Source organism: Peromyscus maniculatus, chromosome 13 (assembly GCF_049852395.1).
Source record: "Peromyscus maniculatus bairdii isolate BWxNUB_F1_BW_parent chromosome 13, HU_Pman_BW_mat_3.1, whole genome shotgun sequence".
Classification (NCBI taxonomy): domain Eukaryota; kingdom Metazoa; phylum Chordata; class Mammalia; order Rodentia; family Cricetidae; genus Peromyscus; species Peromyscus maniculatus.
In genome coordinates, this window is record NC_134864.1 from 4,329,383 (window position 1) to 4,354,871 (window position 25,489).

General features: G+C 47.9%; 1 protein-coding gene across 1 annotated transcript in view; it reads right to left on the reverse strand.

Moving 5' to 3' along the window:
• Positions 1-14,639: 14,639 nt before the first annotated feature.
• The window catches only part of Pde6d (phosphodiesterase 6D), a 43,879-nt gene continuing 33,029 nt past the window's right edge, over positions 14,640-25,489 (reverse strand). Inside the window, exons 2-5 of the mRNA XM_006984202.4 lie at positions 19,134-19,222; positions 18,266-18,391; positions 17,419-17,524; positions 14,640-15,211 (exon numbers count right to left, since the gene is read on the reverse strand). Of these exons, the coding sequence (XP_006984264.1) occupies positions 15,130-15,211; positions 17,419-17,524; positions 18,266-18,391; positions 19,134-19,222 (403 nt within the window). The 3' untranslated portion in view covers positions 14,640-15,129. The remainder of the gene's footprint in view (positions 15,212-17,418; positions 17,525-18,265; positions 18,392-19,133; positions 19,223-25,489) is intronic.

Sequence of the window (25,489 nt, forward strand, 5' to 3'; positions counted from 1 at the left end):
CGGTGGTGTCCCCAGCCTCGTTTTTCTGCGTGCGTGCGTGTGGGCGTATGTCCGCGTGTGTGTTTAGTTCTTTGGGAATGTCTCCTTTATCTCCTGACCCCTGAACCTTGAGTGATTGCATATCCCTGACTTGTTTACCACCTGATTCTGGAGAGGGGAGTGGGTAGCGCTGGGATTAGGGCACTGGTACAGAAAAGGTTAATGTTAACCTTGTATCTTAGTCTGACACAGGACGTTGAGGTTCCCGTGGCCTGTCCTTTCCTACCGACGGTACCAACATCTCGATCTGGGGGTTGGACTTAGGTCACTGGCTGCCAGATGTGGGCTGGATGTGGAGTGCCGAGTTCTCGCTGGGCTGCTGTCCTAGTAATAGGACGGTTTGGTGGCTGCCCCTAGTGGTGGCCCATGGTACTTACCAGCCAGGCCTTTAACTCCCAGAGTGTCACACACAGACTGGTCGGTCATTCAGGGGCTGGCCTCACCTGCAAACCTTCACCTTCCCGTTAGAGCGCATTGTAGAGGTGGTGGGGATTTTTCAGGCTTTGGGAGAGAAAAAGCCCGTAGGGGGTGCTATTGGCAGGTTGAGTTGGTCAACTCTGGGATGTGGGGTACCTCGGCCCTTCAAGGTGAGGGAAGACTGGGCTGTGAGTGTGGGGGATGAGCTTTGCTAGTTTGCAGCCGGGAACTGAGGGAATGGACGTTCTCTGACTTCGTGCTGGTGGAGACTGAAGGACACTGGCCACAGCTCTTGAGACTCAGTTTCATAGCTAGTTGGGAAATGGGTCTGGGCCCCGAGTCAGAAGACTCCCAAAAGATTGCACTCAACTCCTGGGACCCAGCTTCCAGAGGAAGCACTGTGTGTTCAGTCCCCTCACCTGCAGTTGCTCTCGGGTCCTCCATTTGAAAGGAGTCATCTGATCTGGAGAGGTGTCCAGAGGAGCAAGCAGCAAGCCAGGACATAGATTTAAAATCCCTGGCTGGGTGCGCTGCCTTGCAGCTTTAACCTAAGGACTCCCGAGGCCAGCCTGGTCTACAAGTGCCAGGACAGCCAGGACGTACACGGAGAAACCCTTGTCTCAAAAAAGCCAAAAATGGTTTAGTGACCCTGGACCCCAAATGAGGACAAAGGAAACTGAGTCAGGGAGGGCATCCCAGGAAGGGGAGATAGGGGAATTTGGAAGTGGGAGGGGAAAGGGCTGGGAGATAGAATGGTTGGGGTTAAGGTGATGGAGGGAGGGACACAGGGCAGCAGGAGAGACTGTGATCCAGCACCTGCCCCTGTAGTATGTATCACTGCAGTCTACCCTTCCACCCCGGAGCACACAAGGCCTGGCTCATCTCACACTGTGGCCAAGAGGACTTTTGGCTGTAGCTCTACAGTCCTGCCCGGCACCATTCAGCAGGGATGTACCCCAGAGCGGAGACAGGCTTTGGTGGAACCCTGTGCACCCGGTCTTCTCTGCGGGTTCCTCCAGGAGAGAAACCCTAACTCATCCCAGGACCGTTGGTCACTAGGATGTTTGCAAACCCTGAATCCAGGAGGGGAAGGTCTCTAAAGCAGGTGGAGGGCTGTGCGCTCCACCTGTGACAGCCGTGCAGGAAGCTGGGGGCAGCTGAACTTGACCCCCGAGGCTGCAGTAGGAAATACTGATCTGACAGCCACGTTAACGGAGCCAGCGAGCGAGTCTTGCTGCGGCATCAGTCCTGTCTTCTGGAAAATGGGGACAATAGTGTGAGGTCCTGCCGACTTCCTGGTTCTGAGACACCCAGATGTACACTGAGTCTGCATCCTGTTCTCTGGGATCAGTCCTGGGAACTGCCACCCTGGGTATACTTTCACCTGGCCTAGCACACAACCATTGCCTGGGGGCCTTTCCAAATGGTTCAGGGTCACCAAGATCCTGCTGCCTACATCGCCAATGCCTAGGAAAGGTCGGGAAGATTCGTGAACCACGGGCGCCCTCTGGTGGCGCAGGGCTGTAGGGGCTCGCAAGATTTGTTAGGTCTAGGCAAGGGCCCTTTCAATGGGCCCGGTCCGGGGAGGTACCTTCCCTTCCGTTACACTCGCCTCCCTCTCTTGCTGGAACCTTAGTCAATGTGGAGTCAGCGTCACATCCCGTGCAAACCCCTCAGGGCGGTTAATGTCTCATTCCCAGGACCTGCTCCTTTTTTCTGGAGGGGACAGAGCTGAGGCCCCAAAGGCTCCCCCGGTGCTAGGGCCTCCCGAGTTACAGGTCGCGGGCTGCCCTCGGGGACCAGCATTGCAGTCACATACCCTGTTGTCAGTTCACTGCAGATGGTCTACGTGCACAGTGCCTCGGGGGCCAACCTAGCTCTGGGTCGTCCCTGTCTGCCTCAGGCTTCTGACCTCTCTGTGGTCCCCTCCCGGTGGAAAGTGTTTTTTGAAGACAGAAGGCCTGTGCCCAGCCTTCTTTAGGGCTTCTCTTAGTCTGGTCTGGTCTCACAGGCCTGTCTCCAACAAACGCGGCCAGCAGCCATGCCCTGATACAGTGTACTCCGATTCTGCACCATGGCCAGCTTGTTTTCATCATTAGGATAGGGCCACCCAGGGATGGGTAGAAGGCTGTCACCTGAGACCTTCCTCTCTGGATACCTTAGCTTTGAACTCGTAGGAGTTATGGATGCCTAACTTGGGAAATAGCTGAAAGGGTTAATGCCATCCTGCCCCGCTGTGCTCTTATGAATGGTCTGTAAGTGCATTTCTTGAAGAAAACGCGGCCAGCTGATGTCTGGTGTGGATTCCATGATGTTCTTAGCATAAGCAAGGGACCCAGCTTGGAGCATGCATGCCCAGAGGCTCCCCATCAAAGCTGCTCCCATAGCAACAATGAGTGCCAGCTGGTCACTTGAGAGACACTTGTATCCTCCATCCTTTTGGTGATAACTGCTTGAAATAGAGTGTTTCCTTTTCCTCCTGGAGAATGTTCCTCATATAACTCATTAGACTTGGTCCTGGTTGCACTGAGTGGTTCAGAGTTGGCACATGACATAAGATACTCAATCAGAGGCAGCCCTAGATTTTTTTTCCTTTCTTTTTTATTTATTTATTTATTTATTTATTTGTTTTTCGAGACAGGGTTTCTCTGTAGTTTTTTTTTTTAAAGATTTATTTATTATGTATACAGCATGTATGACCAGAAGAGGGCACCAGACCTTATTACAGATGGTTGTGATCCACCATGTGGTTGCTGGGAATTGAACTCAGGACCTCTGGAAGAGCAGTCGGTGCTATTAACCTCTAAGCCATTTCTCCAGCCCCTCTCTGTAGTTTTGGTTCCTGTCCCGGATCTCTCTCTGTAGACCAGGCTGGCCTTGAACTCACAGAGATCCACCTGGCTCTGCCTCCCAAGTGATGGTATTAAAGGTGTGCGCCAGCACTGCCCGATGTCCCCCAGATTTTTTTTTTTAACTTAATTTTTTTTTTTTCACATTATTGCTTGGCAGTGGTGGTGTACGCCTTTAATCCCAGCACTCGGGAGGCAGAAGCAGATGGAATTCTTGAGTTCAAAGCCAGCCTGGTCTACATATTGAGTTCCAGGACAGCCAGAGCTACACAGAGAAACCCTATCTCAAAACAACAACAAAAATTACATTCTATTTGTTTATTTATTTATTGTTTTTTTAAGACAAGATTTCTCTTGTGTAGCCCTGGATGTCATGGAACTAGCTCTGTAGAACAGGCTAGCCTTGAACTCACAGAGATCCACCTGCCTCTGCCTCTCAAGTGAGTGCTGGGATTAAAGGCGTGCACCACCATTGCCCAGCCATGCTATTTCTTTTTAATTAAAATATTTTATCTTGATATGTATGGATGCTTTGCCTACCTGTACGTATATGCACTATGTGTGTGTAGTACCCACAGAAGCCAAAAGAGGGCAGCAGACCCCCCAGAACTGAAGTTACAGATAGTTGTGTGCTAAAGTGTGGGTGCTGGAAATCCAACCCTGCTCTCTGGAAGAGCAGTCAGTGCTCTAAACCACTGAGCCCTCTCTCCAGACCCAACTTATTTATTTTTAAGCATTTTTTTCTTCTTTTAAAAATATTTATTTTTAGCTGGGTGATGGTGATGCACATATTTATTGGTATGGGTGTTTTGTCTGTGTACCACTTACATATCGTGCCCTTGGTGGTTAGGCCAGGGCGTTGGGTCTCCTGGAACTGGAGTTATAGGTGGTTGTGCTGGGAATCAAACCCTAGTCCTCTGAAAGAGCGTTCTAAACACTGAGCCATCTCTCCATGCTACTTGCCCCCATTTTTTTGAAACAGGGTCTCACTCTGTGGCCCTAGCTGGCCTGAAACTTGCCGAAATCCACCTGGCTCTGCTTACTGAGCGTTGAAATTGAAGGCCTGTGCCCCTGTGCCTGACTCCAACCCCTGTTTGTTTTTCCTAGGCATGAATGTTTTGTATGTATGTATGCTCATGTGCTATGCATGTGCCTGGTGCCCACAGAGGCCAAAAGAGGGTGTAGAATCCCCCAAAACTGGAGTTACAGATGGTTATAAGCCACCATACGGGTGGGTCCTAGGAACTGACCCCAGGTGCTTTGCAAGAGCAAGAATTGCCTTGGTCACCAAGCCATCTCTGACCTTCAAAGGCCATGTCTTAACAGGATTCTAGTTCCTCTCAAATCTTTCTCAACAGATGGGCTGTGGCCCAAGGCCGTCTGACTCTCCACCTTGTACCCTCTGCCTGAGCTTCTTTTCCTTTCTTCAGCCTCTGGTGACTGGACTTCATAGCTTTATTATTCTTGCTTTGGAGAGGGCAACCTCATCCCTCAACTTACTCAGTTGTTTGGAGGGGCTCGCAGAAAAGGGGGGGCCCTCTACCTCCTCATGGTCAAGCAGTTTGAAATCTGGCACACCTGAGAAATGGGAGGTGAGAGCCATCCTGTCTGTTGAGGTGATAGGAAAAGGTTTTTTTTTCCCCCCTTGTAAAAGGCCCACTGGGCCTTTAATATACCCAAGAGTGCTGAGTCTCCAAGAAGGCTTAACATCTAAATTTATTTGACCTGGATTTTTTCAATGGAGCTTATTAACATACTGAAGGACACTGGTGTCCCAAAAAAGCTGATCTTGCAGAACACAGACCCTCGCCAGGGCTCGGGGAGTATGTGCTGAACTAGGCAGGAGGTGGATCCCTTTGGGGATTGTCCCACAGTCTAGCTTAGAACCCTTCTTAGCTGCTTCTTTCTGTGGGCACAGGCAATTTGGGGTTGTGGTTGGCGTGGAGAGGAGCCCGGGTGCCCTTGGCCAGGGACCTAACTGGCATCGGCAGGTTGGGGAGACAGCAGGGGTGGAGACTGATAGAGACCTATCTGGGAGCCTTCTGACCCTCTTAGGGGCCAAAACCCACATTAGGCAGGGTGGTTCACGACCATAATCCCACACTCAGGAGGTTGGAGCAGGAGGATCACTGGGAGTTTCAACCCATCTATGGTAATACCTAGTCTCAAAAATAAAACAACAAAAAAGAAAAGACACACATAGAGAAGCACATGTATGTTCTTAGATCTATTCTATTTTAGTTGTGTGTGGGCATGCACTCGGGTGCACACATGGAGTTGTGTGCCCAGGAGGCACGTGTGGGTCAGAGTTGGTCCCATGGATGGAACCTGGGTCAGCAGACTTGGCAGCAAGCACCTTCATGTACTAAACCTTCCTCCTGCCCCACATTATACTCTTTACCAAGAAATGCACTACCAGGAAACCACTGCAGGCCAGCAGAGCTGCTGGGGTGGGCACTAGACTCAAGGCTGTCCATAGCGACATTATTCACCAGAAGCACCCATTAAAAAGGGCTGAATGCTGAAACGTTCAGCAGGTAGAAGAGTGTTTGCAGGAACACTGAGAGATTGCTTTGCAGACCTCAGTCCTGACTCAGTCCAGAAACAGCACGGGAACTGGGTTGATTTGAGACAGGATTTCTCTGTATAACAGTTCTGGCTGTCCTGGAACTTACTTTTGTAGACCAGGCTGGTCTTGAACTCACAGAGATCTGCCTGCCTCTGCCTCCCAAGTTCTGGGACTAAAGGTGTGCGCCACCACCGCCTGGCCACTGTTTGCTTTTATAGCTCTTCATGCTTTTTTTTTTTTTTTTTTTTTCTTTTCCTGCCATGTATGGCTGGGCACTATGTGCATGTAATACCCTCAGAGGCCAGAAGAGGGAGTTGGATCCTCTGGAACTGGAGTTAGAGAAGATTGTGAGGCACCACCTAGGTGCTAGGAATCAAACCTGGGTCCTCTGGAAGAGCAGCCAGTGTTCTTAACCACTGAGGCAACTCTTCAGCCTTGGTTGGTTTGTTTTTTGAGACAGTGTTTCTTGTGGTCCAGGCTGGACTTGAACTCCTGATCCTTCTGCCTTTACCTCCTGAGTGCTGGGATTACAGGCATGTGCCATTATGCCTGACAAAGAACTGTCAATGTGAGACATGTGCTTCTCTCTCTCTCTCTCTCTCTCTCTCTCTCTCTCTCTCTCTCTCCCTCCCCTTCTTTCCTTTCCTTCTTTTTTTCTTTTTCTTTTCTTTTTTCTGAGACAGGGTTTTCCTGTGTAGCCTTGGCTGTTCTAGAACTCACTCTGTAGATCAGGCTGGCCTCAAACTCATAGATCCTCCTGCTTTTACCTCTCAAAAGAGTGCTGGAGTAAGGTGTACGACACCACCATCCATCCATCCAGTACCCTTCTTTCTAGGATTACACATAAGTTTGTTTTTCAAACATTTTTAGATTTATTGTGTGTTTTTTGCCTCTGTGTGTGTGTGTGTGTGTGTATCACATGCATGCCTGGTGCTTGCAGAGACCAGAAGGTATCAGATCCCCTAGAATTTGAGTTAGGGATGGTTGTGGACCCCCATGTAGGTGCTAGGAATTGAACCTGAGTCCTCCGCAAGAGCAACAAGTGCCCTTAACTGCTGAGCCATCTCTCCAGCCCCAATACAAATAGTTTTGAACAATGTGGGGGAAAGCTCCTTTTAAAATATCAAGAGAAATGGTGTGGTGACACACGCCTCGAATCCCAGCACTCAGGAGGCAGAGGTAGGCGGATCTCTGTGAGTTTGAGACCAACCTGGTCTACAGAGTGAGTTCCTGGACAATCAGGGCTACACCGAGAAACCCTGTTTCAAAAAATAAATTAAAAAAAATTTAAAACGTCAAGAGAAAAGTTGATACAAAATTGTGTATATAATATAATCCGATGATAAAATAAGACCTGAAGGGCTCGGGGTGCGGCTGGGTAGAACACGCTTGCATAGATATGCAAAGGCCTGGGTCTGAATCCCAGGACCTCAGAACCAAAACACAAACAGAAACAAAGGGACTGGGGAGGTGGCTCAGTGGTTAGGAGCACTTGTTACTCTTACGGAGGACCAGGGTTCAGTACCCAGCACCCACACGGTGGCTACCAAGCATCCACATTCTATTCCAATAGATCCACCAACTTCTTTTTTTTTTTCTTCAAGACAGGGTTTCTCTGTGTAGCTTTGCGCCTTTCCTGGAACTTGCTTTGGAGACCAGGCTGGCCTCGAACTCACAGAGATCCACCCGCCTCTGCCTCCTGAGTGCTGGGATTAAAGGCGTGCACCACCACCGCCGGCAGATCCACCAACTTCTGACCTCCATGGCACCATGCACGCATGTCGTGCCCACGTTCATACAGGCAAAACACTCACATATAAAATAAAAGGAGTAAATAGCTAAGGGAAAATCTTTTACAGTGAGAATATCGATGTTTTCATTGAAAAAGGGGAAAGTGTTACTCAGTGATCACGGGGAGGGGGGGAGGAGCAGCAGATAAAGAACAGGAATAAAGTTCACAGGTCCGTGAGGACCCGAGCTGCTGCCTCCACCTCCTTGGTGTGGACCCCGCTGCTTGACAAGGGTTCAGGAAGACTATGTCGCTGGGGAGCTACCAGGAGAACTAAAGGTTTGTGTGGTGACGGAGGGATCCGTGAAGGTCAGGGCACTCACACTGTGCCTGACTGTTAGGCTTTCCTGCTGTGTCTGTCATGGTGTGAATGGAAAGACATTCGCTGAGGTCTCTCTCTCTTAAAAATAGTTAACGTTTATTTATTTATTTTTTTCTGAAAAAATTGAGGGGCGGCGAGAGGTTGGCTCAGGGGTTCCAAGTGCTTGCTGCCCTTGCAGAGCGCTGGAGTTTGGCTTCCAGGACCCAGGTTAGGTGGCTTAGAACTTCATCTCTAGGCCTCTCTGGCCTCTGCAGGCACTCACATACACACCTGCCTGCCTCCCATGCAAATGTGCGCGCGTGCGCGCGCGCACGCACGCACGCACACACACACACACACACACACACACACACACACACACACACACACAGAAATTGTAGAAAATAATCTTTTTTTGTTTTGTTTTGAGACAAGGTCATACTCTGTAGCCCTGGCTGGCCTGGAACTTGCCATGTAGATTAGGATAGCCTAGTGCTGGGATGGAAGGCGTGCGCCACCATATCTACCAGAAAAGAACATTTCTGAGACGGAGTCTCACTTATGTAGCCCAGGCAGGTCATGGACTCCGATTTTCCTGCCTTGTGTTTTGAGAACTCTGAAACAGCAAGTGCTAAAAGTGAACTTGACAGACTGGGCAGAGAATTTTGCCTCCAGCTAAGGCCACAGGAAAGTCCCCTAGAAAGGACTGGTGACCAGTTCTGCTTCTTTCAGGCTGTCACCTGCAGTAAGAATGGGGATGGGTAGGAGCAGCCAGTGCCTGGTCCCCAGCTGGCTATGGGGGACCAAAGTAAGGGCTGGAGATGATGTTTATAGAGTGAAGTCAATGCTCGAGTCTACCTTAGACGGAAATGGAGGATGGAGACCGCTGTTCTCGAAGCCCCCGCCCGCCCGTCCACGAGGAGGAGGTGTCCATCTGAGTCTGTGGGAAGGCAGAGCCCCAGGATCCCCTCTGCCCAACTCCCCCTTTTCCTTCCAGCCCAGCAGTGGCTGCTCTCCACCACAACCAAGTTCTCTCTGATCCAGAGGCAAATCAGGTATACACACTCTTGCTGCTACTGACAGCAGTTTCCACAGACTTTGCAGAGGAAATGGGGAAAAGCTGGCTTTCCAGGCTGCTGGCTGCTGGCACCCACCAACCCTGTGGGCCTGGTCTGCCACTGCTGCAGGTTCTGTTTCCTAAGTGTGTGACTCGGAACGCAAAGTTACATCTCGGCTTCCTGCCTCTCCCCACTGGAATCTATGGGAGGTGAGGGCCTCACTTCTTTCCAGTGCCCGCTGCCTGAAGACGGCTCAGGAAATGTGAGTCAAGGTTTAGGGCTTAACGAATTGGCACACAGTATGTTCTTGATACACAATAGTTTAAAAAAACAAAAACTAAACACCTGGGTCAAGGAAGCAAGAAGAAAATGAAGACTACATTGTGTGTGTGTGTGTGTGTGTGTGTGTGTGTGTGTGTGTGTGTGTGAAATTGCCGAAGAATTAAGTTATTGAAGAAAAAAGAAAGAGTATCAAAGAGCCAGGAGCAGTACACACGAACAGGAGTTCTTGAAACAAAAGATTCTCCACGGAAGGCAAAGGGTCAGGTGCAGTCGAGAAGCGAGGAGCCTGGGAGGGGCCACTGGGGGAGGCAGAGGGGAGACAGAGGGGAGACAGAGGGGAGGCAGAGGGGAGACAGAGGGGAGGTAGAGGGGAGACAGAGGGGAGACAGAGGGGAGGCAGAGGGGAGGTAGAGGGGAGGCAGAGGGGAGACAGAGGGGAGGTAGAGGGGAGACAGAGGGGAGGCAGAGGGGAGACAGAGGGGAGGTAGAGGGGAGACAGAGGGGAGACAGAGGGGAGACAGAGGGGAGGTAGAGGGGAGACAGAGGGGAGGCAGAGGGGAGGCAGAGGGGAGACAGAGGGGAGGTAGAGGGGAGGTAGAGGGGAGACAGAGGGGAGGCAGAGGGGAGACAGAGGGGAGGTAGAGGGGAGACAGAGGGGAGGCAGAGGGGAGGCAGAGGGGAGGCAGAGGCTGTGGAGTAAGGAGGGCATGGAGGGCTAAGACACTTTCAGAAGGCCTGAAGTTCAGAGTGACAGGAGGGAAGGTTAAGCAAAGGCTTCCCGCTCTTCCTCTTCCTTCCTTCCCTCCCTCTCTCCCTCCTTCCCTCCCTCCCTCCCTCCTTCCCTCCCTCCCTCCCTCCCTCCCTCCCTCCCTCCCTCCCTCCCTCCCTCCCTCCCTCCCTCCCTCCCCTCTAAAAAGAATTCTTTGGATGAGTATCTTGCCTGCATGTATGTGTGAGCTCTATGTGCAGGCCTGGTACTAGTGAAAGCCAGAGTGGGGGTCTGACTCCCTGGACTGGAGTCTGTAGATGGCTGTGAGTTGCCCTATGGATGATGGGAACTTTTAGACTGATTTGTTCTAACATGCATGCATGTTTGCCTGCATGTGTGTATGTGCACCATGTCCGTGCCTGGTGCTTGTGGAGGTCAGAAGGTGTGGGATCCCCTGGAACTGGAGTTACAGACAGTTACGAGCTGCCAGGTGGATGCTGGGAACCGAACCGGGTTCTTTGTAAGGGCGGTAAGTGCTCCTAACTGCCAAGCCATCTCTGCAGTCCCTCACTTTTGAAATTTCGTGTATGTAAGTGCAGGTACCTGTGGAGGTCATACACATTAGATACCTTGAGCTGGAGTTCTAGGCAGCTGTGAGGCGGCCAGTGCTGGTGCAGGGAAGAGAACTTGGCTCCTCTGCAAAAGTCTTACTCTGTGTTAACTGCTAACCTATGTCTCTAGCCCTCTTTTTTTTTTCCCCCGAGACAGGGTTTCTCTGTGTAGCTTTGCACCTTTCCTGGAGCTCACTCTGTAGCCCAGGCTGGCCTCGAACTCACAAAGATCCGCCTGCCTCTGCCTCCCGAGTGCTGGGATTAAAGGCGTGCGCCACCAACGCCCGGCCGCCCTCTTATTTTCAAAAATATGCTTAGGGCTGAGGCTGTTGCTCAACAATCGAACACATGCTTAGCATGTGTAGACCCATCCCCAGCATCTTAAAAACAAAACCAACCAACAGCCAAGCAATCTGGTGGGCTGAGTGAGCACAGAGAACCTCTCTCGACTCTGTTTGTCCTCCGGACGTCTCTCCTACAAATCCCCATCTTATGAAAACCATCTGTCATATTCTCCTCCTGATGGGGTTTCGTCAACGCAGGCAGACATAGAGCACAGCCTCTTACTGATTGAATGGTCCCTGAGTGTGGCCTGAAGGTGGCATGCACCAGGCAAGCCAAACTCAGTGCCTGGTACATCCCTCACCACAAAAGACCACGTGGGACCCTCAAAGATGCTTGCTGCCAAGCCTAACAACGGAAGTTCAATCCCTGGAACCCACATAGTGGAAGGAGATATCCAGCTCGCTCAAGTAATCTGACATCCACACTGGTGCACACACACAAAATAAATATTAAAAACTTAAAAAGAGGGGCTGGAGAGATGGCTCAGAGGTTAAGAGCACTGCTTGCTCTTCCAAAGGTCCTGAGTTCAATTCCCAGCAACCATATGGTGGCTCACAACCATCTGTAATGAGATCTGGTACCCTCTTCTGGCCTGCAGGGATATGTGCACTCTATACATAATAAATAAATAAATTAAAAACAAAACAAAACAAAAAAACTTAAAAAGAGCCAGGCAGTGGTGGCGCACGCCTTTAATCCCAGCACTCGGGAGGCAGAGCCAGGCGGATCTCTATGAGTTTGAGGCCAGCCTGGGCTACAGAGTGAAATCCAGGACAGGCACCAAAACTACTACATGGAGAAACCCTGTCTCGAAAAACCAAAAACCAACCAACCAAAAAAAAAAAAACAAAAAACAAAAAACAAACAAAAAAAAACCCCACCAACCCCCCCATCCCCAAAAAAACTTAAAAGGAATAATTTCAACTGGTGCGGTGGCCACACCTATAATCTTAATAGGAGGGAGGCAGAGTTAGGAGGGTGAGGAGTCTGAGGCCAGCCTACATGAGACTCTGAGACACTGCCCCACAAATAAAACACAAAAGCAATACCCCCAAGACTTTTTTCAAAGGGCTTAAAATACTGGCAAGTAACACACTGGAAAGTGAGAGGGCTCACTGCATGGCACACAGCGAAGCTCTGCCAATGTCCTCCCGCCATCTGTTCTCACAGGATCTGCCCAGGGCAGTGTGGTCTGGGACTCCCTCTCTCCGCAGTGACCTGAGCTAATTCTTCCCCTCAGTTTGCTCAGGACAGAATGGGTTGGCTCTGCCCAGCAGCACACTGCAGAGACCTGGGCCAGCCTCGGGCCGTCCTCATGTACGCGTCTGTGTCTCTAGCAGTTCAATGGCCGCACTAGCATGTCCCACAGTAGTCCACAGCTGTCTACACCAGACACCAGCACGCTTTCCTTTTCTTGCACTGCTGGGCACTGAACCCTTGGGCTCTACTGCTGAACACAGCCCCAGCCTGAGGGGTGCTTCTGTGTGCAAGGGTGTCACGTCACATACTTCTGGAATCAGACCCTCTGGGGACCTGAGCAAGTACCTACCAATTTTGGAAAACCAGTGGCCACATCCTGTGCCAGGCTTTGTCTACACGTTTCTTCCAATAAAGTTTCAGAGTATCCAGAAAAAACTCAAGCCTTTAAGCAACTGGGTATCAATTCTAACTTCAGTCTTCACTCTCCCTCTGAAAGCTGACCTGGGGGCTGGGGAGGTGGCTTCCTGGGTTAAGGTGCTCTTGCTCTTGCAGAGGACTGGAGTTGCATTCCCAGCATCCCTATCAGGCCTGGAACTAGCCCGGGGCACCTGCACTCACATGCACACACTCATCTGGGGTCTGTGTCAGCCCTCCTCCCCTCCTCCCCTCCAACCCCGAGGCGTCCTCTGTCCTGATGGCGCAAACTTCATTGCATGGCTGCATCGCCAATGCTGTTTCAGGACAGTTGTCCCTGAACATATACCTTCTACCCTAGAGAGACAGGCGGCTTCCAAGAATGACTGGGATGTAATTCTTTCTGTTTTTCTCAGAGAAGCCGGCAAAGGGTTCAGTCTGAATGTTTTGTCTGGATGAGAGAAGGGAGACACATTTTCTTTGGAGTCAGGGTCTCATGTAGGCCATAGCCTCAAAACTGCTATGTAGCTGAGGATGACCTTGAACCGATCTCTGCCTTCGCCTCCCATGTGCTAGGTGAGTCATCATGCCTGCCCTGGGGAAGTATCTTCCAGGTATTACGCTCTCCACTGCCATGTGTCCAGCACTGGTGAGCACTCCCTGAGAATTCCCTGAGGGAATTCTGGGGAATTGTGCGTATGGTTCAGGAAAGCAGAGGAGAGTGGGCTTTCAAGAAGACAAGAGGAAACCATCCAGTTTCATCTTTTTCCTGCGTGCGCGTGCGTGCGTGCGTGCGTGCGTGCGTTCGTGTGTGTGTGTGTGTGTGTGTGTGTGTGTGTGTGTGTGTGTGTGTGTGTTTTGCAGGGGAGGAGGGGGCAGGTCTCTTGTACCCAGGCAGTCTTAAACATACCCTGTAACTGGAGCTGACCTTGAACTCCTGATCTTCCCGTCTCCCCCTTTGAAGTGCTGGTATTAAGGTGTGTCCGCCACCAGGCAGTGGTGGCGCACGCCTTTAATCCCAGCACTTGGGAGGCAGGAGCAGGCGGATCTCTGTGAGTTCGAGGCCAGCCTGGTCTACAGAGTGAGTTCCAGGACAGGCACCAAAGCTACACAGAGAAACCCTGTTGGGGGAAAAAAAAAAAGGTGTGTCTACCACACCCAGCCCCTTACCCTGTTTTTTCTAATTTAGTTTTGGATATTAGAGAAATAGTTCAAATAAATTTAAAAAAAGAAAAAGAAAAAAAAAAAAGAAAAATAGTTCTCTAAGGTAGGGATGTAGCTCAGTTGGTACAGTGCTTGTCCAGCATGCACAGAAGCCTAGACTGGAACCCCAGCACCCCATAAACTGTATGTGGTATCACACATCTGTAATTCCAGTACAGAGAAGGTAGAGATAGGATCACAAGTTCAAGGTTATCCTTGAAGCTACAGCCAGCTTGAGGCCAGCCTGGTGCTACACTGAAACCTTGCCTAAAAAAAGAAACGAAAACTAAGCTTTCCAAGATAACAAGGCAAGAGAACTGTCCCTGAAAGTTGCTGCTGGCACGATCAGAATGCATGGTACCTCCTCCTCACCCACTCCTCACCAGACAGGGACTAGGAAAGACGGGGGAACCTGGGAACTAGGCCACACCAAAGAGCCAGGTAGTGCCCTCCGGCCTCAGGTCTACCATTCTGGCGGCCAGACAACTTGAAGTTGTTAACTTTTTGCAAAGGAGAACAAAGGTTACTGTGGCCCAGGGCTGAGTCCCTGTCAAAGAACTCCTTTGGTTTGTGTCAGACCCCCGAGCCCGGCAGAAGGTCTGTGTTCCTCCCACGCGGGGTTCCTCTGACGTCACCCTAAGCCTCTGAGCCTTGTCCCAGCCCGGTGTGTCCCCAACACCGTCTTCTGACGTCCACTTTTAGAAGCAGCACTGGGGGCATTTGGGAATGAGAGCTGTCCATCTACTTCTGGAGTGAAAGAGAGTTTGTAATCCTATAATGTGAGAATTAGCATCTTTCTTCCTTCATGAAGACAGATTCACAGTCCAGAAAAGAAGAGAGAAGGAAGCAGTGCCATGCTAAAGACTGTAGGAATATTTTAATGCTTTAATTACATTATGTAATAATAATATCATCGTCTATTTTACAAGTTAAAGGTAGGAGAATGTATGAAATAGAGGTGGTAGGAAAAGAACTAAATGGGTCAGAAAGGTAAATTTTTTCAAAACCAGAGGCCAAAGAAAGCCTGTAGGGCCCAAGGAGGTGGGGCAGGAGACAGACGCAGTGTGGCTCCTGGTGTGTGTCTGTCCCCATGCTCACACCAGGAAGGAGTCAAGGCTTGTCCCTGTCCTTGGCTGGGGTTAGGAGTTTAGTCTTGTCAGTGAAGATGAGGTTTTGGGAGAAAAAGCCAACTGGCTACCTATACAGAGCTGGTTTCCTGGTGCCACAGGTGGGTTCTGTGTTGAAGGAATCAGCTGGAGTATCAAAAACCAAATGTGTGGAGGAAAAAGGAATGCTTCCTCCTGCCCCCTTCCAAATTCTCGAAGTGCACACAAGTTCTTCTCTCAGACATAGAAAAGCCTCACCCTGGACGTGCTGACAAGAAGGTCGTCGTCAAAGAACTTTGTCTCTATGATGACATTGCCCCTGTGGGAGAGAATTAAGAGGGCAAAGACACTGAGTACCACAGGCCAAGGCACCACTTCCACAGATGGTGTCCATCTGGGTTCTCCGGGCTGGGCACACATACCACCTAGAGCCTTAGTTGGGCATCACAACTTGTTCAGAGTCAGGTGTGGTGGTGTACACCTATGATTCCAGCATCCACAAGGCTGAGACAGGAGGATCTGAGTTCAAGGTTAGTCTGGACTATATAGTGGGCTATCTCAGAATGAAAACAAAACCAGGCATGGTGGTGCATACCTTTAATCCCAGCACTAGAGAGGAAAAGGCAGGTGGATCTCTGTGAGTTCCAGGTTAACCTGGTCTATATGGTGAGTTCCAGGCCAGCCAAGGCTGCAAAGTGAGACCCTGTCTCAAAACAAAAGCAAAGCAAAGCAAAGCAAAACAAAATTAAAAAGTGTTGTCTATTTGGGTTAGATTCTTACACGGTGTTTAACTTACCTGACTTGTTTGTTCCCATCAAGTGCAGAAGTCAGAAATAAGAGTATGCCTTTGAGCCGGGTGGCGGTGGTGCACACACCTCCAGCACTTGGGAGGCAGAGCCAGGCAGATCCCTGTGAGTTCGAGGCCAGCCTGGTCTACAAAGTGAGTTCCAGGACAGGCTCTAAAGCTACACAAAGAAACCCTGTCTCGAAAAACCAAAAAGAAAAACCAAAAAACAAACAAACAAACAAAAACAAAAACAAACAAAAGAGTATGCCTTTGTCTTGGCAGAGTGCTCTGCATGCAGTTCCCATGGGCACCTCTGGCTGGATTACTAGTGGATGGCTGCAGGTCCTGGGCCAACCTTAGGGAGGCATTTTCTCCTGCAATACTAACTAAAGCAGACAGCTAAGGTACCTTGCCCTGCCGCACTCTTCCTGACTTTGGGTAGTAGCACTGTGCTCTCTCTTCCTTTGTGGACAATGCCCTCTTCTAGTCTCTGGGTCAGCTGAAGGGCCTCTTTCAGCCTGCATAGGGGGTCACAGCATTCTATCCATGCCAATCAGATTCTTTCCTGAGGAGCACCTCCCTCAGCTACTCCTTAGGAAGACATCACAGACATCTCTTCCAAGCTTCGAGGTCTCTGCTTGGTCTAACTCAGGTCAGGGTTTGTCTCTGTGGTTTCCAACCAAAGAACCTTAAACGAGCCGGGCGTTGGTGGCGCACGCCTTTAATCCCAGCACTCGGGAGGCAGAGGCAGGCGGATCTTTGTGAGTTCGAGGCCAGCCTGGGCTACCAAGTGAGTTCCAGGAAAGGCGCAAAGCTACACAGAGAAACCCTGTCTCGAAAAACCAAAAAAAAAAAAAAAAAAAAAAAAAAAAAAAAAAAAAAAAAAAGAACCTTAAACGAAGCACCTGGACTATGAGAATGGGGCTAGATGGTTATTTCAGTGGCCCATTCTGCTTGCTTTTTCCTTTCCTGGCTGTGCCAGAGAGGGATCCTAGAACCTCGTGCATGCCAGCAAAGAACATTCCCACTGGGCCATAAATGGCAGTGCTCCCATTTATAAAATGGAGTATTACTGCCATACCAAATCACCTGAGGGTTTTTTTTTAATATTTTATTTTATTTATTTATTTTTTGATTTGTTTATTTATCATGTATACAGTGTTCTGCCTGCATGTATGCCTACACGCCAGAAGAGGGCACCAGATCTCATTACAGATGGTTGTGAGCCACCATGTGGTTGCTGGGAATTGAACTCGGAACCTCTGGAATACCAGCCAGTGCTCTTAACCTCTGAGCCATCTCTTTAGCCCTTATATTTTATTTTTAAAAATAGTTATTTTAAGACTGGGTGTGGTGGCACATGCCCTTAATCCCAGAAGTAGGGAGGCAGAGATAAGTAGAACTCTGTGAGTTCCAGGCCAGCCTGGTCTACGAGTTGAATTTCAGGGCAGCCAGGGCTACAACAGAGAGATCCTGTCTCAAAAACAAGACAAACAAACAAACAAACAAACATATTATCACCCAGAGACAAGTCTTCAGAGTGAACTGGAAGTTTAAAATGTGGTTTAAGGTTTTGAACCTGCTATTTTTCATAGGACAAAAGTCAGTAACCTTGACACACGCCTGGAAATTCTGCTCTTATTGTCTCTAGTTCTCTGCCTGAGAACAGGACCAGGAGTCCCAGCTGCCTGAAAGCCTGTTTTGAGACACATGTTGAAATTCCCTGAGACCTCACTCACGTTAGGACGCTGGCGGGCATCATCTGGGACTCAGGTGCTGCTTCTATCAAGGACTGCCAGGTATTTGTGGAGTTAGGGATCACAAAGCCAAACTCGAAGAACCACTCTGAAGGAAGAAGGAAAAGCCAGTGAGCAGGTGCTATTTGTGGGCACGGGGAACCATAGGCTCTTTGTCCCTCTCCTTTAGAGTGGGTTCTTCCTGTGCAGAGCCATGAAAGGAACCCATCAGATACCTCCTAAACCAGAGACCTGCTAAAGGACACAGAGACCTTTACACACTCTCTTCTGATTCATGCTACAGACTTCTTCTTCTTTTTCTTTTTTTCTCAAGTCAGGGTTTCTCTGTGTAGCCTCAGCTATTGTGGAACTAGTTCTGTAGACCAGGCTGGCCTTAAACTCAGAGATCCACCTGCCTCTGCCTCCTGAGTGCTGGGATTAAAGGTGTGTGTCAGCATTGCCCAGCTAAGCAGTACTTTCTTAGGAGTAGCAAGATGTGCACTAAAATAGAGGCAGAAAGGCCTTTGGAATTTTAGCTTTATAGTGCCCACATGTTCTCTTACATTTTGGGAACTGAATGCAGGGAGTCCCTACTAGTTACAGCTTAGGATGTGTAGGTACAGTCCTAAACTACACTTCCTCATAGCTGCTTCTTCCAAGACCACACTGTAATACCACACCAGGTACAGGATAGGCACAGGCACCCAAGCTTCCAGTCTGAGAGAGCTCAAAGTCCCTTTTGTGTCCAGCCTTATTTTGTTGTCACTGGGTCCCCAGTGTTGCGGAATTGCTTTGCCTTTTGCCCCTATTCTTCTACACTCTGGTTCCAGGCACACACATAGCAGAATACCTTCTAGGCATTGCCCTTTGAAGTAAACTTTTTGTTCCAGGCGGAATTTTTCCATTTGCTCTGCAGAAGAAAAGTTCAGTTCTCGAGACACTGCCTTGCACTTGAGGATTTTCTTGGGCACACGGGCTGATGAGAGAGAGAGAGATATTGGTACCCTTCTAAATGAGAGCCACAGGACTACGATGTTCTAGGTTCCCGGGAGTTCCTTTGCCTGCCTTAGAGAATGTGTTATGTTTATGAAATTTCATTAAATGCCTTGGTAACTGCATTACACTCCAGCTGAAGGCGGCAGAGATCTACTGGGTCAACACGTGACATGCTGCCCAGGAGCACGAGACCTGGTGTCTCTGTAGGCCTCACCTAGCTGGTCTTGGCAGGCTCAGGCTGTGAACATCCTCTCTCTATGCAGGCTGTGTGGGTGCCTTCTCTATATTCTGATTCCTTGAAATGCTTTACCTTTTCTTTTTTCCTCCAGAGAGATAAAAATGAAAATTTTCTTTTGGAAAAAGTTTAAATCTTAGCTTATAGCTTTTCTTTTTTTTTTTTGAGACAGGGTCTCATATGGTTCAAAGTTGGCTTTGAATTAACTATATATAGCTGAGGCTAGCCTTGAACTCTTTATCTTCCCATCTCACTCTGCAAAGTGCTGGGATTACAGATAGGAGGCACCATATCCAGATCTGGGTATGGTCCAAAGCTAAAGTGGATTTGGGGAAGTGAGAGAAAGACATGTAAAAGCGGAACAAGAAGTGTTCTTCCTGTTTGCCGGTAGGGCTCACCTGTCTACTGGCTGTTTACTTAGCTCCCTGATGCCAGGGTCTGTTCTGGCCCTGGGCACAGCTTGTGCATTCAAGGGGCTGCAAAGTACCTTCATGCTCCACACCAGGGACAGACAGGTCTTCTGTTCCTTGCCAGAGTATCTTCCCTGTTTCAGCATCCCGAAGGTTCATCCAATTTCTGATCAAATATGATTAAGGAAAAGTAAGGCTCCAAGAGTGACTCTGACTGTGCAGTGGAGGGGTCTCACTTTGCTCCTATCAACTCTGTTTATTTTATAGCAAGTCTGCCAAACTTCCCACGAAAGCAGGTAAGAATATGTAGGAAAGTCCAGAAGGTACCTAAGGGAAGAGATAGAGACCGCCAGAGAGATTTTAATCGATATCATCTCACATAAGGATTCAGAGCAAAGGGCTTCAATGTAGCTTAGTGGTGGAGAGCTTACTTAGCATTTTCAAGGTCCTAGTTCAATCCCCAGTATTGGGAGGAAAAAAAAGAACTCAAAGATAGCAACGAGAAATTGTAAGCAAGGACCAGAAAAATGAACAGTGAAAAAGAAATTGAAATGTGTCAAAGGAATCTCATCAAAATAGTAAACGACGTAAGAGGTCAGACAACAGGGGTCCTGCCAGAGAACTGAGTCATATGAACTCTAATGAAGATCACAGCCATAGCCTCACTCACTGGCATGGAACTCTCAAATAACTTTCAGTGTCCTGCTTTTAAGTGTGAGCAGACAGCCAGGAGCTGGACTGATCCTGCAGGCCCAAGTGCTTGTTGCAGGACCCTGAGAGCCTGAGGGGGATCGCTGGATGTCAAGGTCAAAGCACAGAACAGATACAGATCCCCCAAGTCTGTCCTCTGACCTCTCTGACCTCCACAAAAGTGTTGTGACATACGTGCGCATGAACACACACACACACACACACACACACACACACACTACTATGAAAGACAAACCAAAACAACTAAGAGAAAAAGAAAAGAGACTACAGATGAAGATTAAAAAGAACATAAAAAACTAATAAAAAGATAGCACTGGAGAACGGCTCAGCGGTGAAGAGCACTGGCTGCTCTTCCAGAAGCCCTGGGCTCAACTCCCAGCATCCATCTACATGGCAGCTCACAACTATTTGTAACTTATTTCTGGGAACCAGAAACTTCCCATGGTGAAACACCAATGCACATTAAAAAAAAAAAAAAGAGTGTTTGCCATTAAAAAAAAAACTTTTGTTTGCTCCCCTACCCCACTCCCAGACAGGATTTCTCTGTGTAGCCCTGGCTGCCCTGGAACTCACTCTGTAGACCAGGCTGGCCTCAAAATCACAGAGATCCACCTACCTTTGCCTCCCAAGTGCCGGGATTAAAGGCGTGTGCCACCAATGCTCAGCTCTAAACAATCTTTAGAAAAGAGAAAGACATGATATAACCCAAATGCCAACTGTTATATATAACAGATTTTGTATACTTTATGTGATTTTCTGTGGTTCATGGCTGCTACAATTTATAGACTAGTCAACTAATAATCTTAATCAAAAAATGGCTTCTAACTTAAATATGTTTTCTATGTTCTATGTTTGATAAGTTAAGTGATATATTAATAATACATCCAGAGAACAACAACAAAAAAAGACCACCAGCAAAACAAATTTTGGTGCCAGAGTTAAGAAAGCTAATGCAAAAGTTGGAAGAAAAATTGAAGAAAGCTAAATTTAAATGCAACTTCAGTGTATATATTTCTACTTAAGTCATAACTTACAATTTTAAGTATTAAAAATCTGCCTCCTATCCCTGTATACACGAGAAAGCTTCTTCATTCTAAGATGGGGAACAACTCAAACTGTTGCCCTGTCAACCCATTCTGAGATCAGATTCGGCCTAGATATCTGGAGCCCCACATCTTCAGAAGATGCTCTGCAAAGGTCACAGTCATGTTCTATGTACTCGCTACAGCAACATGCACATCAGACTGTCTGGAAACTAAAAAACACACCCAAACACAAATGGCAATTATCTCTGTAATTCTTGACTCACAGGCAGGAAAGACATTCTTAGCAAAAAACTACAGCCAGAAAAGCCTTAAAGAAACAGTCTCAGCTCAAGCTGTATCTGATGAGAATATACCCCTGGCACAGGTCAGCAAGAAAACTTTGGGATGCAAAAGATTTATTTCTACTATTTAAAACACATATCTAGGGGGCTGGAGAGATGGCCCAGTGGTTAAGAGCAGTGGCTGCTCTTCCAGAGGACCCGGGTTCAATTTCTTGCACCCACATGGCAGCTCACAACTGTCTGTAATTCCAGTTTCAGGGGATCTGACACCCTCACACCAATGCAAATAAAATAAAGTTTAAAAAAAAAATTCTTAAAAAAAAGCATATCTATATCAATAAGATTAAGAAAAAAAGGCACTAGGTGGTGGTGGTGGTGGTGGTGGTGGTGATGCACACCTTTAATCTCAGCACTTGGGAGGCAGAGGCAGGTGGATCTCTAAGTATGAGGCGAGCCTGGTCTACAGAGCAAGTTCCAGGACAGCCAGGGCTACACAGAGAAACTCTGCCTCAGTTAAAAAGAAAAAAGAAAAAGAGGCCGGGCGTGGTGGCGCACGCCTTTAATCCCAGCACTCGGGAGGCAGAGCCAGGTGGATCTTTGTGAGTTCGAGGCCAGCCTGGGCTACCAAGTGAGTTCCAGGAAAGGCGCAAAGCTACACAGAGAAACCCTGTCTCGAAAAAACCAAAAAAAAAAAAAAAAAAAGAAAAAAGAAAAAGAAAAAAGAAAAGAAAAAGAGGTCATGAATCTGAAAGAGAGCAAGTAGGGAGGAACACGGGAAGGTTTGGAGGAAAGGGAAGGGAGATATGATGTAATTATATATGTCAACAAATAAAATTATGTGTATGTTTGGGTGTCTGTGTGTAGGTATCCATGTAGACCAGGGGTATCTCCACTGTGGTTAGAGTTAAAGGTGACAGTGATCTGCCTGACATGGATGCTGGGAACTGAACTCAGGTCCTCTGGAAGAGGAAATCTGTGCTCTTAATGGCTGTTAATTCTCCCACATCTTACTTGTGATTAGGTATTTGTGTGTGGGCTTCTGTGTAGGCTTGTACATACAAGTGCAGGTGCCCACATAGGCCAGAAGACATTGGCTCTCCTAAAACTGGAGTTATAGGGTGGCTCACGACTGTCTGTAACTCCAGTTCCAGGGCATTTGGCACCCTCTTCTGGCCTCCACAGGCACTGCACACACATTGTGCACATACATACATGCAGGCAAACACTCAAACGCATAAAACATTTTCTTGGTTTGCTCAACATTTTTTTCATATACCCTAACCTGAAAACTGCCCATGTCTAGATCAAGTGTTTCATTCCAAGGTCATAGGAACTTATTATATTGAATCTACTATAAACAATATGAAACCAGAGAAATACAAGAGAGTCCTATCCAAGTTGGGTGGTGGTGGTGCATGCCCTTAATCCTAGCACTGGGGAGGCAGAGGCAGGTGGATCTCTGTGAGTTTGAGACCAGCCAAAAAACCAATTAAAAAAAAAAAAAAAAAAAAAAAAAGAGTCCAGTTGGCAGAGTGGAAGAACTAAGGCTCCTCAAAGTTCTGTGACTTTAGGAGTAAAAAGAAAGGTTGGGCCTCTGGTGGGCTGGTTTCTCAATGTCCTGGGTTCCCGGGGCTTGTTCTCAGAATTGAGGGACGGACACACACACACACACACACACACACACACACACACACACACACACACAAAGACAGACAGACAGACAGAGACAGGGACAGAACTACCCCAACAAACAAACACACTGATTCCCAGGCCTGAAATCTTAGTGTGCACAAGGCTGAAGCAGGATTGAGTGTGAGGCCTTGTCTCAAAAACAAAAGCAAAACAAGCTAAAATAAAAACCAACCAAATAAAAATTCCCCAAACGCTGGCTTCCAAAAGTGAAAGACAAGATCTGATGACTGACCATCTGCTTGAAAACATTTCTGCTTTGGGACTGGAGAGATGGCTCAGCAGTTAAGGGCACTGGTTGCTCTTCCGGAAGTCTCAGGTTTAATTTCCAGCGTCCACATGGCAGCTCAAAACTGTCTCTAACTCCAGTTCCAGGGATCCAATGCCCTCTTCTGACTTCAGTGAATACTGCATACAAGTGGCACGCAAACATACATGTAGACAAAACACCCATATACATAAAATTATAAAAAAATTTTTTTTTGCTTCAACAGCATTTTGTTATGCAGAATTTTGAGAGAAAAAAAAAAACGACCTGAGTTTTAAGGCTCAAAGGTCAAGTCACCTCCAATCTAGAGAGAGGATTAGGGAGACAGGCTTTAAAGGAGGGGTGCCGGGTACTATTTATAAACACCACCCTCCGGGTCAGCCAGGCCATCTCTTTTAAAGGCTCCCTGGTGTTTGTAAGGAGGATGAGCAGAGGAACACTCCTTTGCTCTGGAAGATCCTCTTGGTATTAGGACTCCCTTAGTCAGGACCAGCCAAGTAAAATGCTCTCACATGTAAGAAAACCAACGGCTTTAAAATACGCTTCAGGGCTGGTGAGGGGCTCACCACCACACTTGATGATCTGAATTCAATCTCTGGGGTACCCACATGGTGGAAGGAGAGAAGCCACTTCCGTGAGTTGTCCTCTGACCATTACATGTAAGCTGTAGCATTCACATGCTCACACATACATGTACAAACACAAATACACACATAAATAAAAAACAAAACATTTTAAGTTTCAGAGTAAAATGATAAGTTTCAGAGTGAAACTTATTAAAGCTTGCAAAGTATTGAGCCTCCAGAAAGATAAAAGAAAGAAAGAAAGAAAGAAATAACAAGACAGAATGGGAGGCTCTTAGCTTAAAGGGAAGGTTTTATGAATCTTTTTATGTTAAGGAATCTATGTGGGGGCTGAACAGGTAGCTCAGTGGTTAGGTAAGAGAACTTCCTGCTCTTGCTGAGAGCTCGGGTTCCCAGAACCCACACGGTGGTTCACAAACATCTGGAGTGTCAGTTCCAGGGGATCCGAGGCACTCTTTTGGCCTTTCGTAGTACACATACATACATGCAGGGACAACACTCATGCATAAACTAAAAACAAAAAAGAACTTAGATGAGCTAGTACAGGAGCTGGAGCCAGAAGTGGATGCAGAGGCGTTGATGAAGGAGGCAGCAGAGTGGAGGGGGTGGGGCTTGGGGGAAACCAGAGGACCTGTCTGAGGAACAGGAATGAACTAAAAGACTTAAAATATCATCTAGCAACCACGGAGAGGCACTGGGGATGAACACTCTGGTTCCAGGAGTCTTAGTTTTAAATGGGAATGGTCAACATCAACTTTTCTACAGTAAGCAGATTGACTGTATACGCCAGAACCTCAGTGGCCAGGTGAAGAAGGAAGAATGAGAAGTTAGAAAAGAGAAGAGAGTAGAGAGAGAAAGTGGGAGTCAGAGAAGGAAGAGAGAAAAGAAACACACTCCACACACAAGGGAGCAGAAAGACGCAATGGGGGGAGTGAGGGGTGGGGGTTGGGAAGAGGCACCTAGGACGCTGTCTATGACTCAGAATGGAGACAGGGCCAGGGCAGAAGAGAACAAAAGGAAGTCTCGGGAAGTCTGCAGACCAGACTGCATAATTCTTGTTTATTTTTATGCCATTTAAGTATTATATGATTGTCTTGGTGGATAAGATTCTTGGAATGGGCAGAAGAGGACTCCTCAGAAAACCTTAACTGGCAGGTACTCACAATTTCATGTAACTTATCATGTAAATTGTGCTGCTTTTTATTTTGTTTTATTTTATCCTTGCTAGGTAGACCAGGCTGGCCTCAAACGTAATGATCCTCCAACCTCTGTCTCCAGGGTGCTGGATTATAGGCATGAACAACATTCAGCTAGAATTTGAAATAGTAAGCAATCTCCTTAAAAGTATTTGAAATTGCCAGGCAGTGGTGGCACATGCCTTTAATCTTAGCATTTGGGAGGTAGAGGCAGGCTGATTTTTGTGAGTTCAAGGCCAGCCTGGTCTACAGAACAAGTTCCAGGACAGGCTCCAAAGCTACAGAGAAACCATGTCTTGGACTCCCCTGCCCCCCAAAGAGGAAATATCTACATAAAAAGTCACAGGCTTTTATTTGTGTTAGGAAGACACAGATGGAGACCACAGGGTATGTTACTGTACAGTCACAAGGAAAAGCCAAGAGAGAGACATGAGTGCACTACAGAACACCTGCCATACAGCAGTCATGGGATCTCTAACCCAGCCTAGGTTTAGTGTATTGAAATACAGTACATTTTAAATACTTTATTTTAGTGTATTTTGTATTTAGTTGTAAATACAAGAAACATATAAAACCAGGGTCTTCAGGTTGGGACAAGATTACACAAAATGCTTAAAAAAGCATTTATATATTATAGAACACGCTGCAAGTGTGGGGT